Consider the following 17,716-nt stretch of genomic DNA (forward strand, 5'->3'; position numbering starts at 1 on the left):
CTTTAGGAGGCTGAGGCAAGAGGATCACTTGAGGCCTGGAGTTCGAGACCAGCCTGGGCAACATAGCACGATCCTGTTTCTACAAAAAAAAAAAAAAAATTTAAAGAAATGATAAATGTGGCCGGGTGCGGTGGCTCACACCTGTAATCCCAGCACTTCCGGAGGCTGAGGCGGGCAGATCACAAGGTCAGGAGATCGAAACCATCCTGGCTAACATGGTGAAAACCCATCTCTACTAAAAATATAAAAATTAGCCGAGTGCGGTGGCAGGCACCTGTAGTCCCAGTTACTCGCGAGACTGAGGCAGGAGAATGGCGTGAACCCAGGAGTCGGAGCTTGCAGTGAGCTGAAATCGTGCCACTGCACTCCAGTCTGGGTGACAGAGAGAGACTCTGCCTCAAAAAAAAAAAGAAAGAAAGAAAGAAATGACAAATGTTTGAGGTTATGGATATGCTAATTACCCTGATTTAATTATTATACACTGAACACATGTATGGAACTATCACTCTGCATCCCATAAATATACGTCAACTAAAAATTTTTTTTAATGCTGGGTTAAAATATTTTAAAACTTGAGCAATATTTAGGGCACATGTGTATTTTTTGAGACATTGTCTTGCTCTGTTGCCCAAGTTATAGTGTAGTGGGCTACAGTGCAGCCTCAAACTCCTGGGCTCAACTGATCCTCCTGCCCCAGCCTCACATGGTAACTCAGAATGCAGGCGCGCACCACCACGCCCAGCAAATTTTAAAAAATATTTTTGTAGAGACCTACTTCTGTAATTTTTAATAATACATGCTTACATCACTTCTAGCCAGAGATGCTCTGAGACACATTTTGAAAAAATAAGACTTAAATAGGTAGAAAGGTCAGGCGCAGTGGCTCACGTCTGTAATCCCAGCACTTTGGGTGGCCAAGGCAGGCAGAACACTTGAGGTCAGGCATTCGACACCAGCCTGGCCAACATGGTGAAACCCCATCTCTACTAAAAATACAAAAATTAGCCAAGCGTGGTAGCATACACCTGTAGTCTCAGCTATTAGGGAGGCTGAGGCAGGAGAATTGCTTGAACCCGGGAGGTGGAGGCTGCAGTGAGCCAAGATCACGCCATTGCACTCCAGCCTGGGTGACAGAGCAAGACTCTATCTCAAAAAAAAAAAAAAAAAAAAAGGTAGAAAAATAGGTAGAAATGAGGGAGGGTGACAGAAAGAACACATTTCAGGGGTAGGAAAGAGCAAGAATCAAGATCCATGACACAGAGGCACCCAGCAGGGAGAAAGGCCAGTTAAGAGAGAAAGCTATATAAAAAAGAATAAAATCATGTCCTTTGCGGCAACATGGATGCAGCTAGGGGTCATTATCCTAAGCAAATTAATGCAGGAAGAGAAAACCAAATACTGCATGTTCTCACTTGTAGAGTCAACTGGGAGCTACACATGGACACAAAGAGGGGAACAACAAACACCAGGGCTTGAAGGTGGAGAGTGGGAGGCTGGTGAGGATTGAAAAACTATCCATCTAGTACTACGCTCACTACCTAGGTGACAAAATCATTTGTACACCAAACCTCAGCAACATGCAATCTGCCCATGTACCAAACCTGCACATGTACTCCCTGAACCTAAAATAAGAATTGGAAGGAAACAGAGGGACAGAAGGCTACAAAGGATCTTAAAGTTTAAGTATTACAAAAAAGAGCCAGAATTCTACCATTCCACCCCACCCCCCAATAATTATTAGAGTAGTTTCAGAACCCCTGGAAGAGACAAAGGACAGATGGATTAGGAGGGACCTAGAGCAAATCCTAACAGGAGGGAGCTCAATTCACAGGGTTTACAATAAGACAAGCAATAAATCCTGAAATCTGGGAAATCTGAAAGAGCAAAAGACAGATAAGGATTCCAGGAGAGGTAAGGAACTCGGATTTAGAAGGATACTGCAGGCATTTACAATACTGCAGTCCTGAAATGATGAAATCTCCAAAAGCAACAATCAGACAACAAACAACAAACAACAAACAGATAAGGATTCCAAGTCACACCTGGTTCGAATCTGCATCCCACAGATTCAAACAAAGGCATAGGAGATTTCAAACCTGAGTAACTGAGTCATCTGTGATTTTATCACAGAAAAAAGAAACTGAAGGAGGGTGGTAAGAGTAGAATGAGAGAATTCAGATTTGAGACAAAGTCAGTTTGTGTGGACTGAAGGGCATGCACCTAGGAATGTCCCGTAGACTACTGAAACCACAGGACTAGCCGGGCATGGACTGTGGAGACACAACTCTGAGAGCTGTCCACTCAGGGCTTCGGCGTCAACGGCAGACATCCTCTCCACATCAGAGACCCAGAGACAGAGAGTGTTGCCCGTAAATCCCAAGTCCCAAGAACTCTCAAAACCTCAGCAAAGTCTTCACAGAGAAGTCCCAAGCTGGCCCTATGGTGACCTTAATTCAAAGGAGCTTCTGCCGAAGGCAACAAATCAAAAAGATGTCTGACTTTGGTAGGACAGGTCAGGTCCTTCCACACAGACAGCAGTGCTCATGAGAACCACAGTGTGGCATGAGGCTGTCCCTGGGGAGAGGCAGGTGGGAGAAAGGAAACCTTCACAGAGTACCCTTTGCTCCCTAAAAATTCTGAACCACACATTGCCTACTCAAAATAACATCATAAAGTTTAACTTTCTTCAAAAGGTCACTCAACTTAGTGGGCTCAATGCCATCCCTACTGTTGGGGCAAACAACATGAGAACAAAGATCAGTGACTGGCATAGGAAGCTGCCTGGTGGGGACCATGCGTGGGGGTAGGGAGGGGGTGCCTCACTATTACCCCAATCAAGTAACCACCACATGACAAGATTTGGAAGGCAGGAGCCCTGCCCAATGCCAGGAACAAATTAGCATTCTTTCAAGGAGACTTTGGCAAAATTAATAGTGAAGAGTCAGTGTCTGTCTCCTTTCTGAACCAGAGGCAGTATGACACACAAACAGCCGTACTTTTTCACCCCCAGCAGCCTCTAGTGCCAGTACAGAAGGCCTGGGAGACCTTAACACCACAGAATGTAGGTTAACAAACTGTAGAGAGGAATGCCCTCCACCTATGTGGATCCTAGAAAAGATAGAAAAGTGTGAAAACCAGAAACAGTAACACTCAAATGTTTTCAAACAGTTTAAAGGACGGTTAACTGCCCTGTGAAATTAGTTACAATGGCCAGGCACAGTGGCTCACTCACGCTGTACCAGCCCTTTGAGAAGCCGAGGCGAGAAGATCGCTTGAACCCAGGAGTTCAAGACCAGTCTGGACAACATTTTAAGACCCTGTCTCTATTATAAAATAAATATATATTTGTATATATATTTTATATATTTATACATAAAGAAATTAGTGACAAGATTCATTTTAAAAAGTTTCTCAAATATATTCAAGATTATATAATTTCTGGCAGTTGTAAGTTTGAGAATAAAGTGAGGGAGGGGAAATGCTTTACATTAGTAGGGCAGTGAAGGTTTTATACAACCTTCTTGTTTGTCAAACATATTCTGAATGATTTTATCAAGTATTATGTTCCCATATCCATCAGCTGTTAGACTCTCATGATCACTTTCTACCTTACCAATTTAAAAATGCCGTCGGCTGGGTACAGTGGCTCACACATGTAATCCCAGCACTTTAGAAGGCCAAGGCAGGCAGATGACCTGAAGTCAGGAATTCGAGACCAGCCTGGCCAACATGGTGAAACCCCATCTCTACTAAAAATATAAAAATTAGCTGGGCGTGGTGGTGGGCGCCTATAATCCCAGCTACTTGGGAGGCTGACGCAGGAGAATCACTTGAATTCGGGAGGCAGAGGTTGCAGTGAGCAGAGATCCAAGCCATTGGACTCCAGCCTGAGCAACAAGAGAGAAACTCCATCTCAAAAAATAAATAAATAAAAATAAAACTATTAAATATTATTGATTTAAAAAAGATTGTATTATTTCTTTAAATCAGTAAGGAAAAAATTGATTATGTGGAGTCAAAACAGGCATAAAATTCTCAATAATATCCTTATGAACACTGATAATACCAGCCCCTCGCAGAAATACAGACACTGTCCATAGCAGACCCTGGAGTCAGTGAATGTTCTAAAGAGAAGTGTTGAATACCGAATGACTGCTTCTTACTAGAACAAATGGTTCTCATACTAACAGTCATTAACTGGAAAGCATTTCTTCCAAGCAGCCTCACCCGCTGCCTGGGTGAGGCGCCTTGTGGTCTTCAAGCACTGTGCTAGGAGTGACTTTCAAGGATACCAGAGTGGCCACTCCCAGGAAAGTGCTTACAAATGTCTAAATCACAGTCATCCAATAACCAGGAAAACTGAACCTAATCAACTTTCTCTACAAAAAAAATATATTTTTTCTTCACAGTCTCCACATTTACTCTCTGAGACCTTACTTTTAAACATTTAACATTTTGAAAGATTTATATAGTATTTTTCTGATTTTGTAGCCAAATAAGAAAAATAGGTAATATTTGGATATCATATCTACCAACGTTAATCACTACAGAAGCTTTTAAAGTCTGTAAATTAATTCTATGAGAAAAAAATAAAAAACAACAACCGGGAATTAGAAGACCTTCAAAGGCCGGGCGCGGCGGCTCAGGCCTGTAATCCTAGCACTTTGGGAGGCCAAGGCGGGAGGATCACCTGAGGTAAGGAGTTCAAGACCAGCCTGACCAACATGGAGAAACCTCATCTCTACCAAAAATACAAAATCAGCTGGGCGTAGTGGCGCATGCCCGTAATCCCAGTTACTTGGGAGGCTGAGGCAGGAGAATTGCTTGAACCAAGGAGGCAGAGGTTGTGGTGAGCTGAGATTACGCCATTACACTCCAGCCTGGGCAACAACAGCGAAACTTCGTCTCAAAAAATAAATAAATAGAAACTCTTCATAATATGAACCACTCTGTATCTAACCAACTATGTCATCTTGAGCTAATAACTTAAAACTCTCTGAGCTGTGGCATCCTCTTCTATAAAATAACTGCCTCAAGCCGGGTGACATGGCTCGGGCCTATAGTCCTGAGCTACTCAGGAGACTGAGGCAGGAGGATGGCTTGAGCTCAGGAGTTTAAAGCTGTAGTGAGCTATGACTGTGCCACTCTACACTCTAGCCTGGGCAACAAGGTGAGACCCTATCCCTAAAAATAAAAAACACCTCTAAAGTCCCTTCTAGTCCTAACATCCAAGGAGAGCAATTTAACATTTTTAAAAGATGATAAAAATTTTTTTTTTTTTTTTTGAGATGAAGTCTCGCTTTGTCCCCCAGGCTGGAGTGCAGTGGCGTGATCTCGGCTCACTGCAAGCTCCGCCTCCCAGGGTCATGCCATTCTCCTGAGAGGCTGGAATTACAGGCGCCACCACACCCAGCTAATTTTTTTTTTTTGTATTTTTAGTAGAGAAGGGGTTTCGCCGTGTTAGCCAGGATGGTCTCAATCTCCTGACCTCGTGATTCACCCGCCTCGGCCTCCCAAAGTGCTGGAATTACAGGCGTGAGCCACCGCGCCTGGCCAATAAAGATTCTTCTAATGAAATACCATATTAACTTGGGCAAACACAAAACATTTTTTAAAAACAGATTTTGGAAAAACTTTAGTCAAAAATCGTGAAGTAATTGAGTTTTTTAAATAAAATCATACTGTTTGAGCAACAAAAATAAGAAACATAAAATACTGGGTTATATAACAAAACAATCTTTCACCTCCTCTCCGTGTTAAGCCTGGGAATCATAGTTAAGGTTTATAGGCCAGGCGCGGCGGCTCAAGTCTGTAATCCCAGCACTTTGGGAGGCCGAGACGGGCGGATCACGAGGTCAGGAGATCGAGACCATCCTAGCTAACACGGTAAAACCCCGTCTCTAGTAAGAAATACAAAAAAACTAGCTGGGCGAGGTGGGGGGCACCTGTAGTCCCAGCTACTTGGGAGGCTGAGGCAGGAGAATGGCGTAAACCCGGGAGGCGGAGCTTGCAGTGAGCTGAGATCTGGCCACTGCACTCCAGCCTGGGTGACACAGCAAGACTCTGTCTCAAAAAAAAAAAAAAAAAGTTTACTGATATTTTAATTCCCAAATTACTTCTCAACATAAAAAAATTTTCTTGAAAAAAATTAAGCATTTCTCTTACACCTGAAGTAGTTATAGTTCTTTAATATTTTATTTGAGTAGTTCAATCTCAAAGTCTATTGAAAACCATTTTTTAATTATAAAAAGATAATTGCATACAACAACATTCAGTGGTCCTTCTACAGTTAAACCTTGTATTCGGAGTACTGAAAAATTCCTCAAGAAAATAAACCAAAAAGATAGGTCATGGAAGGCTAAGTCCTTTCTATAAAACCTTCCTTAAAAGGTAATGAATATGAATAGTTTCTACAAATATGTATAACTTGAAGATTTCATCACCTTTCACGAGTGTAAGATGAATATTAAAGTTTTTTCTATAAAAATCTATTTTAATCAGTAGCAACATAGCTAATATATTACAATGTGATAAGCTCTGCTGGCAGCCCATACATACATTTAATCCACATGAATATCTTGTGAAGCACATACAATTTTATGACCCCCATTTTAATGATGAACAAACTGAGGCTGCCACAACTTCAGTGATCTGCTCAGAGTTACACAGCTTCTATGTGGCGGAGCCCAGGCTCAAGGTAGATGTAACCGACTCAAGCCCCTGCTCTTACACATTATCTTCAGTTAAAATGTAAACTCCCCTTTCTTTTTTTTTTTTTTTTTTTTTTAATTGAGACGGAGTCTCGCTCTGTCCACCAGGCTGGAGTGCAGTGGCGCGATCTCAGCTCACTGCAAGCTCTGCCTCCCAGGTTCACACCATTCTCCTGCCTCAGCCTCCCAAGTAGCTGGGGACCACAGGTGCCTGCCACCATACTCAGCTAATTTTTTTTTTTTTTTTTTTTTGAGAGGGAGTTTCGCTCTTCTGCCCAGGCTGGAGTGCAATGGCACGATCATGGCTCATCGTAACCTCTACCTCCCGGATTCAAGCAGTTCTCCTGCATCAGCCGAGTAGCTGGGACTACAGGCATGTGCTACCATACCCAGCTAATTTTGTATTTTTAGTAGAGGCAGGTTTTCTCAATGTTGGTCAGGCTGGTCTCAAACTCCCAACCTCAGGTGATCCTCCTGCCTCGGCCTCCCAAAGTGCTGGGATTATAGGCGTGAGCCACTGCACCTGGTCTTTTTTTGTTTTGTTTTGTATTTTTAGTAGAGACGGGGTTTCACTATATCGGCCAGGCTGGTGTTGAACTCCTGACTTTGTGATCCACCTGTCTCAGCCTCCCAAAATGCTGGGATTATAGGCATGAGCTACCACGCCTGGCCATGTATAGGATTTTTAATAAGGGAACATTTTAACAACTGCGAAATCTATTATTTGTCTTTGAATGTATATAGTAAACTTTTGTTTGTTTTTTTTGTTTTTTGAGACAGAGTTTCACTCTTGTTGCCCAGGCTAGAGTGCAATGGCACAATCTCAGCTTACTGCAACCTCCGCCTCCCAGGTTCAAGCAATTCTCCTGCCTTAGCTTTCCCACTACCTGGGATTACAGGTGTCTGCCACCACACCCAGCTAATTTTTTTGTGTTTTTAGTAGAGATGAGGTTTCACCATTTTGGCCAGGTTGGTCTCGAACTCCTGACCTCAGGTGATCCACCTGCCTTGGCCTCCCAAAGTGCTGGGATTACAGGTGTGAGCCACTGTGCCCAGCCCATAGTAAACTTTTAAAAAATCCTAATTTATTCTGTTTCATAGTTTGGGAAACACTTACGTCTATGACTTTGGCTTTGCCAATATTCTTGTGTTAGAACCCGAGGAAATTAGAAATAATAAAACAGAGTTGTCTTTTTAAGGAAATGCATTATGAAACAAGAACTTCTTAATTTCATAAAAGAATCCAGTGAACAATTTTCAAGTCAGTGCTTTAAAAGCTCTGGAATAGGCCGGGTGTGGTGGCTCATGCCTGTAATCCCAGCACTTTGGGAGGCCACGGTAGGCAGATCACCTGAGGTCAGGAGTTTGAGACCAGCCTGACCAACATGGAGAAACCCCACCTCTACTAAAAATACAAAATTAGCCGGTCATGGTGATGCATGCCTGTAATCCCAGCTACTCAGGAGCCTGAGGCAGGAGAATCGCTTGAACCCGGGAGGCGGAGGTTGCAGTGAGCTAAGATTGCACCATTGCACTCCATCCAGCCTGGGCAACAAGAGCGAAACTCTGTCTCAAAAGAAAAGGAAAAAAAAAAAAGCTCTGGAGGCTGGACGCAGTGGCTCATGCCTGTAATCCTAGCACTTTGGGAGGCCGAGGCAGGTGGATCACGAGGTCAGGAGATCAAGACCATCCTGGCTAACATGGTGAAACCCTGTCTCCACTAAAAATACAAAAAATTAACCAGGCGTGGTGGCGGACGCCTGTAGTACCAGTTACTTAGGAGGCTGAGGCAGGAGAATGGCGTGAACCCGGGAGGCGGAGCTTGCAGTGAGCCGAGATGGCGCCACTGCACTCCAGCCTGGGTGAAAGAGCAAGACTCCATCTCAAAAAAAAAAAAAAGCTCTGGAATAAACTTGAAAGATTCCTCAAAATGTTACAGTTGCTTAACTGCTGTGGCAAAACTGTCTTGTAAATAGAAAATCATTAGTATCAAAATAGTCTGGAGAATGTTTATTTATAAAAGTCAGAAGGTATTTTGTTATATTTAGCATCTGGGAATGGAATTTTCAAAGCCAATTGCTAATAAAGGAAATGTTCTCCTCTGGGAACTGTGCTTATAATTTTAAAGTCCCAAAGCACAGTATAGTTGCCAAACTAAGAAACTTGGAGTTTAGGCTTTGGGAATGATCCTCTTCCTACCCAACCATATTTTTCTGATGGAGCTTAGGAAAGCAAAGGATGAGATGTGGTCTGAAAGACTGGCATCTTAAAATTTATGATTGAGTTGGCATTTCAGGAGATTTTGTTTCAGAAGTTAGAGGTTCTGGGAGATTGTGCCACTGCACTCCAGCCTGGGCGACAGAGAGAGACTCTGTCTAAAAAAAAAAAAAAAGAAAAGAAAAGAAAAAAATCCCATACATGACAATTCAGTGACAATTCAGAAGTTCTGAATGATGGGGTGAGGAACTGATTTTTCTCGTTCTCAGTAACGAACATCAGGCTTTTAAAACAGTGCACAGCAGCTGTCTTTTAGGGAACAACATGCCACGAATGGACCTCATGACCCCAGGTATTCTGTCACTGTGTAAGTGATGTAAGTGCACCTCTAGCTGGACAGCTCCTCATGTCCTCCCTGTCTAAAGTACGGGATGTGAAAGTAAGATGGTTCAACTGGCACTTTATCTCTGGGGGATGGATCTAACGAGTCCGGGAAGGAGGGTAGAATCTTTATGTTGCATATCATAACCCCAAGGTTGTTTTTTGACATTCTAATTATTGTACATAGTTAGCTTTTCAAAAACATGGCCCACCAGCTATCATGCCTTCTTTCTTCTCTCTCTCCTCACACCTTCTAGGTCCACAAAGTCCCACTGACATCAAGTATGATCTCACCCTTAAACAGAGCTACAGAGCCTCCAAACATCTGCATACTAATCAACTAGCAGTAAAAGGTGAGTCAGAATTATTTCAGGCTGAACCAGGATAGCCAAATGAAAAATTAGAGACTTCAAAGTATCTTGTCTCTGCAAGCGACTGCTAAATCCTCAGCCCCAGTCCTAAATTTTCTCCAAAATGTTTTTGTTTTTTGAGACAAGGTCTCAAACTCCTGGGCTCAAGCGATCCTCCTGCCTCTGCCTCTCTAGAAGCTAGGATTACAGGCGTGCAGCACTGTGCCTGGCCAAAATATATGTTCTAAAAATCAGTAGGAACAGTTATCTTTGGATGGTCCACTGTCAGCTGCAGTAACATGAAAGTTGTTTTAAAAAACCCATAATCTCATTATATTTCACCCAAAACATTCCTCCTAGTGTAACTGCTCTGTTGACATCCTGTCACCAAATCTTGTGTTTTCTTCCTTCTTCGTGTCTCCCTAATGTCCATTGCGTCCAGTCATCAAAAAGTTACAGGCTGCATTAGGGGAAGGTGTGAGTAAGGCAACAGGGATTGGTGGGAACACATAATCCTCAGCTCCAGCCAACCATTTATCGGGTGACAAAGTGATGATGGACCCTCCAGTTATCTAAGACAAGAAAGAAATTTAGATTGTTAGGATAAATTTTCTGATTTTTAAGACAACATGTGGGCCAAAGAAAACATCTACAGGTCACTCATGGGCAATCCCTGAGTGAACCAGTCTCGCTCATTCTGGTCCAGGCTCCCTCAGTCCATACACATCACTGCCAGAGCAGTTTTCCAAATACAGGGCTCCTGATCACTGCTATCTCGGAAAGCACAACTACTGCTACAAAGTCCTACACTGCCATTCAACCTCCACAGTAATAAAACCAATCCCTACCTTCCTTAACTCCCCTACACAGACCTTTCACTTCACCCAAAGGAGTGTACTCCCCCACCCGTCACCCCCACCCCGGGCCACTGTCCCTGCCAAGATGGCCTCCTTCCTACTCTCCTCCCCTACCCACCAGAGCCCACACGGTGCAGGAAACCCATCAACCGGGCGGACGCCCTCCAACACCTGCTGATGACGGGCTGGCTGACTGCGTTAACACCTCTGCTCAAAGTCGATGATTTCATGCCCAAGAAGGGACTTACATCTCCCAGGAGGCAAATGCTATGGCCTTGTCCTGATTCCCTCACCCCCCAAAATAATAATATTGTAAAAGGGAACGGAGAGCCTAAGTTGCGCTCAGAGGAGCCGCCTCCCTAAGAAGGCTCTGCACATCTTCACCTCCAGGAAGGCCTCAGGGAGTTAGGGGAGAAGGGAATCCCCGCAGCCAGCCCAGCGAGGCAGGAGGCCGTACGCCACTCCTGGCGAGCTCCTTCCTGCGCCGCGGGGGAGCCACTCCAGTCAGACCCTGAGCCCGGACCCCGACCCGCCGAGACCTGACGCGCGCGCCGCGAGGGCCGGGCACCCGAGGACCCTTCGCGCTACCCGGGCCCGGGTCCGCCGTCGGCTGCGACAAAAGGTCAGAGGACAAGACGACCCCTCTGCGCGCGTCCCCCGCGGGCCTCCCGGACGCGCCGCTATCCCGGCCGCACCCACCCCGACGCTGCCGCTACCTTGTCCTCGGGTGGCGCATCCGGCTCATGGGCCACTCTCTGCCTCAGCTCGGTCATCCTGGAAAAACCGGCCCGACGCCGCCGCGAGCTAGCAGCGAAGCCGCCAGAGCAGGCAGCTCGGCGCGGGCACGCGCGGACTCCCTCAGCCGGCCCCGCCCCGCCCGAGAGGCGCGCGGCTCCGAGCGGCTCACAGTTCCCTTAGCAGCCCAGCAGCCAGCCCTGGAGCTCGGCCCCACCCAGTGCCGTCGCCGCCCTTTCACCCGGTCCGAGTTGGGTCAGCCTTCCCTAGCCCTGACCCGCGAGCTCCCTCTCCCGGGAGGAGGGCTCGGAGCGAATGCGCATGCGCAGCGTCGCCATCACGTTCCGGAAGATCCACCAATGGCACAAATACGACAGGGAGGCGGGGCGACGGGGGCGGGGCGGAGCAGAGTCGAGAGGCGCACATTGGACGGCAGCGCCAGGGCCGGGAAAAGGCGTGCGTTTCAGAGTGCGATTAGCCAATGGGAGCTCCCGCTTGACCACGGATGGCCGGAGCTGGCGCCCTGGTTCTGGAGGTGACGGGTTACTGAAGGCGAGAGGCGCCACCCGAAGGACAAATGCTTGCTGACCTGGGTCAGGGCTCTTCCCTTACGCAAGTAAGTAGATGTTATTTAGGTCGAATGGAGAGGCCAGGTGAGCCGACCTGATTAAGAGCATTTTATCACCTATCACATGATGAGAAATGAAACCCACACTTCAGTCTGTGTTGCTTTGCCAAGCGGTCGCTAGTACTTTTTGAGAGCTAATTGTATACTAGGCACTGAGCTGAGTAATCTCTTTAGTTGGCTTATTTCATTTAATCCACACTTGGCTTGGAAGTGGGTATGATTTGCATTTTACAGTTAAGATCTTCCTCAGTGTTTTTTTGTTTGTTGGTTGGTTTGGTTTTTTTTTTTTTTTTTTTTTTTTTTTTGAGACGGAGTCTCGCTCTGTCGCCCAGGCTGGAGTGCAGTGACGTGATCTCGGCAAACTCTGCCTGCCGGGTTCAAGCAATTCCAAGGCGTGCATCACCACGCCTGGCTAACTTTTGTATTTTTAGTAGAGACGGGGTTTCACCATATTTGTCAGGCTGGTCTCAAACTCCTGACCTCAGGTGATCCGTCCGCCTCGGCTTCCCAAAGTGCTGGAATTACAGGCATGAGCCACCGCGCCCGGCCCTTCCTCAGTTTTTCAAATTTGTCTTCTGGACTATGGAAAGACCTTTTTTGGGACAGAAGTGCTGTCTACTTTGTTTACTGTGCATCTTGTATATCTTTGACACATCCATCTTAAGTACTTGTTGGATGGATTTAAAACTTTTAAAAGGACCTTAGCCAAGGTCTCCCAGCTAGAAAGTGCCTAGCAAGAATTAGAACACAAATAGGTTTGTTACCAGCCGACACTCTAACGACCATACTATACTGCCTGCCTGAATTTATTAAAATTTGTGTTGCTCCAGCATTGCCTTTGGTGTTTCCTGTTCTTTTCTATTCACTGCCCTGTAAGTGATGTAAAACACATATAACATAACACTGGGTCCCCAATTTAAGCATATTGTAATCTCACAATGAGACACTTGCACACAAAAGAATTGCAATTTCCTTTTTTAAAAAAATGTAATTTTACATTTTTCTTATTTTCAATTTTTAAATTTTAATAAATTTATTTCTCTCTCTCTCTTTTTCTTTTTCTTTTCTTTTTTTTTTTTTTGAGACGGAGTCTCCCTCTGTTGCCCAGGCTGGAGTGCAGTGGCGCAATCGCGGCTCACTGCAAGTTCCGCCTCCCGGGTTCACGCCATTCTCCTGCCTGAGTAGCCGGGACTACAGGCCGCCACCAGGCCCAGCTAATTTTTTTGTATTTTTAGTAGAGATGGGGTTTCACCGTGTTAGCCAGGATGGTCTCGATTTCCTGACCTCGTGATCCGCCCGCCTCGGCCTCCCAAAGTGCTGGGATTACAGGCGTGAGCCACCGCACCCGGCCTATTTCTCTTTTTTTTTTTTTTAGAGACAGGGTATCGCTATGTTGCCCAAACTGGTCTTGAACTCCTGGGTTCAAGAGATCCTCCTACCCGGGTCTCCCAAAGTGCTGGGATTATAGGCATGAGCTACCACACCTGGCTAAAATCTCCTATTGGTAATTTTGACCTGAGCTGTGAGTTTTGGGGCAGGTAGTGAGAATTCCGAAAACAGCATTATATATTCCTGGTTTCTATGTGAGTATATTCCCGAGTAGCTTGGACTATAGGTGTGCAGCACCACACCCAGCTAAGTTTTAAATTTTTGTGTAGCAATGAAGTCTCATTTTATTACTCAGGCTGGTCTTAAACTCCTGGGCTCAAGCAATCCTCCCACATAGGCCTCCTAAAGTTCTGGGATTACAGGGATGAGCCACAGCATTCGAGCAAGATGATCGTCTAAGACAGGTGGAGATGTTAGTGTCTAGAACTTCACCTTTAGGGGCACATAGTTATGAAAGGTCATATCTAAGTGAGTGTCATGTCAGTCCTTCTAGAAACTCAGCTGTTCCTTTTCAAATCCAGCCTAATAAAAGGAGGCTTGGGCCGGGCGCGGTGGCTCAAGCCTGTAATCCCAGCACTTTGGGAGGCCGAGACGGGCGGATCACGAGGTCAGGAGATCGAGACCATCCTGGCTAACACGGTGAAACCCCGTCTCTACTAAAAACTACAAAAAACTAGCCGGGCGACGTGGCGGCGCCTGTAGTCCCAGCTACCCGGGAGGCTGAGACAGGAGAATGGCGTGAACCCGGGAGGCGGAGCTTGCAGTGAGCTGAGATCCGGCCACAGCACTCCAGCCTGGGTGACAGAGCAAGACTCCGTCTCAAAAAAAAAAAAAAAAAGGAGGCTTGGAGAACCAATGCACGTAAGTCAGAATTATAGAATGCACACTATGATTACTAGGATGGATAATATCCTAAAATGTGCTCTGAACAAACTTCTCATCCATTACACTCAGCCCTCTCAGGTTAATGGAACTCAGATCAAGTATATTCCTGAAGCCAGTGCTATGTAACGAACAGGGGTCTGGTGGAAGTCATGCTAATAGGCCTTTAGGCAAGCTTTAGGGCCTTTCTCTCTCTCTTTTTGTTTTTTGTTTTTTTGAGTTTTTTTGGGTTTTTTTTTTTTTTTTTTTTTTGAGACAGAGTTTCACTTTTGTTGCTCAGGCTGGAGTGCAGTGGCATGATCTCGGCTCACTGCACCTCTGCCTCCTGGGTTCAAGTGATTCTCCTGCCTCAGCCTCTGTAGTAGTTGGGATTACAGGTGCACACCACCACACTTGGGTAATTTTTTGTGTATTTTAGTAGAAACAGGGTTTCACCATGTTGGCCAGGCTGGTCTTGAACTCTTGACCTTGTGATCTGCCCGCCTCAGCCTCCCAAAGTGCTGGGATTACAGATGTGAGCCACTACGCCCGGTCAGGCCTTTCTCTTAATTGTAGAAAGAAATTAAAAGTAAAAGTCTCTCTCCACCTTCAGCTAAAAGAATTTTGTTACTTTACCTTGCACCTCCTCCTCTGTTCTCGATTTTTCTGTTATGTTACTTATATTAACTTTTTCCTCCAGGCTTGGGGCACATCTTGTACACAGTGATTTCTCTTCGTTGCACTCCTTGGTTAGTTTCATTATTTTTAGATGCTATGTTGATTAACAGAAGTCACTAGCATGGGATTCCTGGTCCCCCAGAATATGCAGGCTGACTGCAAGCTCAGTATAACTGGGCAGCTGTTGCTATAGCTATTATAATTCTATAATGAAAACACCTTCCTTCATCTTGATACTGGAAAACTACAATGGTACAAGTGGCATGACAATTCTTCAGTTCCCTGAATAGTGATTTCCCTTCTCTTAAGAGGGGAAGAATTGTCACTAAACATTCCTTGAACACTAAACAATAAATTCATTGAAAAAGAATTTCTTTTTGTTTTTTTGTTTTGTTTTTTGAGACAGGGTGTCTCACTCCATCCGCCCAGCTGGGGTGCAGTGGGGCAAGATCTCAACTCACTGCAACCTCTGCCTCCCCGGTTCAAGCTATTTTCCCACCTCAGCCTCCCAAATAGCTGGGAGGACAGACATGTGCCACCACGCCCAGCAGATTTTTGTATTTTTAATAGAGATGGGGTTTCACCATGTTAGCCAGGCTTGTCTTGAACTCCTGACCTCAAGTGATCCACCTGCCTCAGCCTCCCATAGTGCTGGGATTATAGGTGTGAGCCACCGTGACTGGTCTGAAGAATTGTTGATACACAAAATCAGGCTTTATCTGATCTGCTCTTTCTCTTGCCCCTTATATTGCCTTTCTAGTTCTTAGTTTGAGAAATGTTTTCAGATAGCTAAAACTTCTTATTCAGTTTAATGAAATGACATACAAAGTGAAAGTGAGAATAAGCTATGCAGAATTGTCTAACTCTTGTTTTTTTGAGGCAGGATCTTGCTCTGTCGCCCAGGCTGGAGTGCAGTAGCACAGTCACAGCTGAACTCACTGCCTGGGCTTGAGTTACCTTCCCACTTCAGCCTCCCGAATAACTGGGACTACAGGCGCCATCACTACACCCAATTAATTTTTGTTTTTTGTATAGAGATGGAGTCTTGCCATGTTGCCCAGGCTGGTCTTGAAATCCTGGGCTCCGGGGATCCACGCACCTTGGCTTCCCACAGTGCTGGGATTAGAGGGGTGAACCACCATGCCCAGCTTTGTCAAACTTCTTACAGCTTCAAAAAATGTAAATCCTGCACTCCCATAAACCTACAGGCCTATTAGATTATGACATACAGAATCTGAACGATGTCAGTCTTCTCTCTGACAAACTGGAGGCCTCACTTTTTCAAACCAATACTCTACATCGTGGTTTTAAGCACAAATATTCGTCTATTGACCACACACGCTGTAAAGTGCATCTCCGTCCTGATTATTCATTAGAATTGCCTGGACAAGGCTGGGCGCACTAGCTCACGCCTGTAATCCCATCACTTTGGGAGGCCAAAGTGGGTGAATCACTTGAGGTCAGGAGTTCGAGACCAGCCTGGCCAACATGGCAAAACCCCATCTCTACTAGAAATATAAAAATTAGCTGGCCTTGATGGTGGGAACCTGTAATCTCAGCTACTCGGGAGGCTGAGGCAGAAAAATGGCTAGAACCCAGGAGGCAGATGTTGCAGTGAGCGTAGCACAGCACTCCAGCCTGGGCAACTCCATCTCAAAAAAAAAAAAAAAAAAAAAGAATTATCTGGACAGCTGCTAAAACTACTGATGGAGGGGCCACCCTAAAGTAAGTAAGAATTTCTGGAGGAGGGCCAAGTGGAATAAACTTTTTTTAAGCTCCCCAGGTGAGTCTCAAGTGCAGCCAGGATTGAGTATAATACTGATACATATTACGTTGTGAAGAAATTTGCCAGATACTACATAAAATACAGCATTTTCTCTCAGTATTCATTTTCTGATCAACAATACATTTTTACTGAAAAAAGTATAGAAAATACAAAAAGGTAAAAGAAAAAATTAAAATTATTTGTGGCACCATCAGTCACAGATGTTAATATTTATATTCTTGCTTTTCCATTCCATTTACTGTACACATATACCTAGATATAACAGTTTTAGAAAATTGGAATATCTTTGTTTATTCTGTTTCATAATGTGATTTTTCTCTTTATCATTAAATGCCTTTTGCAAATGGTACTTTAGAGGCTATACAATATTCCATCTTACAAATTTATCATAATTTACCTAACAAATGCAAATATTGTTATACCTTAAGGTTATGTCCAATTTCTGGGGAATTATTAATAATTCTGTAAGAGGCCAGACATGGTGGCTCATGCCTGTAATCCCAGCACTTTGGGATGCAAAGGTGGGAGGATCGTTTGAGCCCAAGAGTTTGAGATCAGCCTGGGCAACATGGTGAAACTCTATCTCTACAAAAAGTACAGAAAATTAGCTGGGATGGTGGTGTGCATCTGTAGTCCCAGCTAATTGGAAGGCTGAGGTGGGAGGATCACCTGAGCCCAGAAAATCAAAGCTGTGGTGAGCCAAGATTGTGCCACTGTACCTCAGCCTGGATGACAGAGTGAGAAACTGTCTCAAAAATCATCATCATCATCATAATTCTGTAAAAAACATTCTTTTTTTTTTTTTTTTTTTTTTTGAGACACTGTCTTGCCCTGTTAGCCAGGCTGGAGGGGAGTGGTACTATTTTGGCTCACTGCAACCTCCGCCTCCCAGGTTCAAGCAATTCATGCCTCAGCCTCCTGAGTAGCTGAGATTACAGGTGTGTGCCACCATGCCCAGCTAATTTTTGTATTTTTAGTAGAGACAGGGATTCACCATGTTGGCCACACTGGTCTGGAACTCCTGACCTCAAGCAGTCTGCTCGCCTTGGTCTCCCAAAGTGCTGCGATAAAAGTGCTGCAATTACGTGCATGAGCCACCATGCCCAGCCAAGAAACATTCTTTT

General features: G+C 44.9%; 1 protein-coding gene across 2 annotated transcripts in view; it reads right to left on the minus strand.

Annotated features, from left to right (window-relative positions):
• Window positions 1-11,620, minus strand: part of CDS2 (CDP-diacylglycerol synthase 2) — a 78,606-nt gene extending 66,986 nt beyond the window's left edge. For both annotated transcript variants that reach the window (XM_010378932.2, XM_010378930.2), the window contains exon 1: window positions 11,232-11,620. In XM_010378932.2, coding sequence (XP_010377234.1) covers window positions 11,232-11,288 — 57 coding nt within the window. In that variant the 5' untranslated portion in view covers window positions 11,289-11,620. The remainder of the gene's footprint in view (window positions 1-11,231) is intronic.
• Window positions 11,621-17,716: the final 6,096 nt, after the last annotated feature.

This window comes from Rhinopithecus roxellana, chromosome 13 (assembly GCF_007565055.1).
Source record: "Rhinopithecus roxellana isolate Shanxi Qingling chromosome 13, ASM756505v1, whole genome shotgun sequence".
NCBI lineage: Eukaryota > Metazoa > Chordata > Mammalia > Primates > Cercopithecidae > Rhinopithecus > Rhinopithecus roxellana.